The 2245-nt window shown below is 65.8% G+C and overlaps 1 protein-coding gene across 1 annotated transcript; it reads right to left on the reverse strand.

The window, feature by feature from the left end:
• Positions 1 to 171: 171 nt before the first annotated feature.
• Positions 172 to 2182, reverse strand: ZFP36 (ZFP36 ring finger protein). Its single transcript, XM_077773910.1, has 2 exons — positions 2080 to 2182; positions 172 to 1254 (listed from the first exon to the last, which is right to left on the reverse strand). The coding sequence occupies exons 1-2, from the start codon at positions 2101 to 2103 to the stop codon at positions 301 to 303; spliced, it is 978 nt and encodes a 325-aa protein (XP_077630036.1). The 5' UTR covers positions 2104 to 2182; the 3' UTR covers positions 172 to 300.
• Between the last annotated feature and the right edge of the window lie 63 nt (positions 2183 to 2245).

Here is a 2245-nt window from a genome sequence, read left to right on the forward strand (position 1 = left end):
AGCATTGGGAAAGGGGGGCGGGTCGAGGGCTCACTGCCCTCCTCAAACGTGCTACATTTTTTTTTTTTCCCTACAGGACCCCAGGAAACACTTCTTCCAACATCATGAACACCGAGCTTGCACACTTGGGGACCTGCCCCAGTGTGAGGTCAGGGGAGTGAGTTAATGCACTTGGAAGTTGAGGGGGGGAAGCTACCTGAGTCCCCCAGTTCCCCACAGCCCCAGGGCCCCTGGGGAGCCCACAGCGAAAGAGAAATGGCCCCCTTGAGATCCAGCTGATCTGTACCGGGCAGGCACTTGTCACTCAGAAACCGAGATTCGATTGAAGATGGGGAGGCGCCGGGGGGCCGCAGGTGGCTGAGGCGGCCCAAAAACCCCAGCCTCGAAGACAGGGGAGTCGGAACCCCCCAGGCTGCTGCCGCTGCTGGCATAGTCGTCGGGATCAGATCCCAGGGAGTGCGCAGAGGGGCTCCGAGCCAGGCCACCCAAGGGCCCCCACACGCTACTGGGGGTAGCCCTTCGGCAGGAGGGGCAACAGGCTGGTGTGGGGTCCCTTCGGGCCACGGGGGTCCCAGGGGCAGCAGAGAAAGCAGAGGGTGACAGCGGGAGTTCCCCAGGTGGGGGTGGGGGGGAGCTGGAAGGAGAGAAGGAACAGGACGACAGGGAGGGGCCCGCGAGGCCCACGGGTGGAGGTGACAGTCGGCGGCCAGAGGGCAGGCCCGAGAAGCTAATACTCTGGCGCAGCACATGGGGGTGGCCCGGAGCCGCCAGATCCTCGCTGGGGTTGTGGATGAAGTGGCATCGCGAGCCGTAGGGGCAGCGGCCCTGGAGGTAGAACTTGTGGCAGAGCTCGGTCTTGTACTTGGGGTGGCGGCTGGCCTGGCGCAGCTCGCCCAGGCCATGGGCAAACTGGCACTTCGCCCCGTAGCGGCAGCGCCCGCTCTCTGAGAAGGTCCGACACAGCTCAGTCTTGTAGCGGGATGAGGTGGTGGGGGTCGCAGTAGGCGAGGTGGGTGAGGGTGACAGTTCGGGGCCCGGGCGGGGAGCCAGGGGTGCAAAGCCTGGGGGTGGTGGCACCCAGCCACAGCTTCGACCCTCCACCAGGCTGGTGGAGCGGCCAGGCAGACGGGCACCCACCCCGGCCGGGGTGCTGTCGGATGAGCTGAGGCTCCAGAGCCCGGAGGAGGCCCAGCTTGCGCCGGACTCGCTCTCTCCGTGGTCAGATGGCAGGTCAGGGCTCAGCGACAGGAGGCTCTGTGGGAACAGGGATCGGTTAAGACACCGAAAATGCTGGGTGACGCCCCACCACGGCTGCAGGGCACCTGAGAGCTTGCCAGTCCGGTTTGTGGGCTCCCGGCCTGAGCCCCACCTGCCCACGCTAACACGCGGGTTCCGGATCGCAGGTGTCCCCATTTGGAGGTTCTGAGTTTAGTCGCGACGGAAGCCTACCCGAGGCACCCAGGCACCTCGGCTCCCCCGGCTGGATCAAGAGGAGACCTCCCCCCTCCCGCCACCCCGAAGAGGACAGGCACGCCACTGTCCTCTCCGTTTTGAGCCTCTGGGTCTCTCGGGATCTGACCCCGCGCCTCGGGTTCTCCAGTTTCACAACTGGAGGAGCCGGCAAACTTCGCCCAGGAGCCGGGATCTCTCCGCTTTTCGAGTTCCCAGAGTTCTCCGCTGGGTCAAGGGGTGGACAGAAGTCGGCTCCCCCTCACCCGACACTCCAGCCCCAGAAACGCCTCCGCGCGAAACCGCGCCCTCAGTAGCTACTCGGGGGTAAACCAGGTGTGGGGCCATTTCCGCCTCCAGACAGCCCTCGTCTGAGAAAGTCTCCCACTTTTCCACCTCCAATGTTTGGGCCGAGACCCGAAAGTCGCAGGCTCCACTTCGCCTCTAGAGGATCGCATGGGTCGGAGAAGGGAGGCAGGGACCCCGGGCCGGAGTGTGCGGCTGTACGGAACCCCGCTTTGAGAAGGGGGCCAGAGGTCCCGCGCCCGAGTTTCCGGCGCTGGAGAGCCCCAGTGTAAGAAGGGAGTCAGGCATGCGGGCCCCGGGGGGTGCCGGTGGTGGGGGGCTCACCTCGTAGATGGCGGCGAGATCCATGGCGGCGCGGACGGCCGAAGGGCTGAGAAGTCGGCCAAAAGGGGAGCGCTGAAGTCAGGCTGCGGTTGGCGGCTGGAGCCGGGGTTTTTATAAAGATGTGAGGAGGCGGGGCCAGCGGGGCGGTCCCGGGTGGGTGCTGCCC

Source organism: Crocuta crocuta, unplaced genomic scaffold (genome assembly GCF_008692635.1).
Source record: "Crocuta crocuta isolate KB4526 unplaced genomic scaffold, BGI_CrCroc_1.0 scaffold267, whole genome shotgun sequence".
NCBI classification, from domain to species: domain Eukaryota; kingdom Metazoa; phylum Chordata; class Mammalia; order Carnivora; family Hyaenidae; genus Crocuta; species Crocuta crocuta.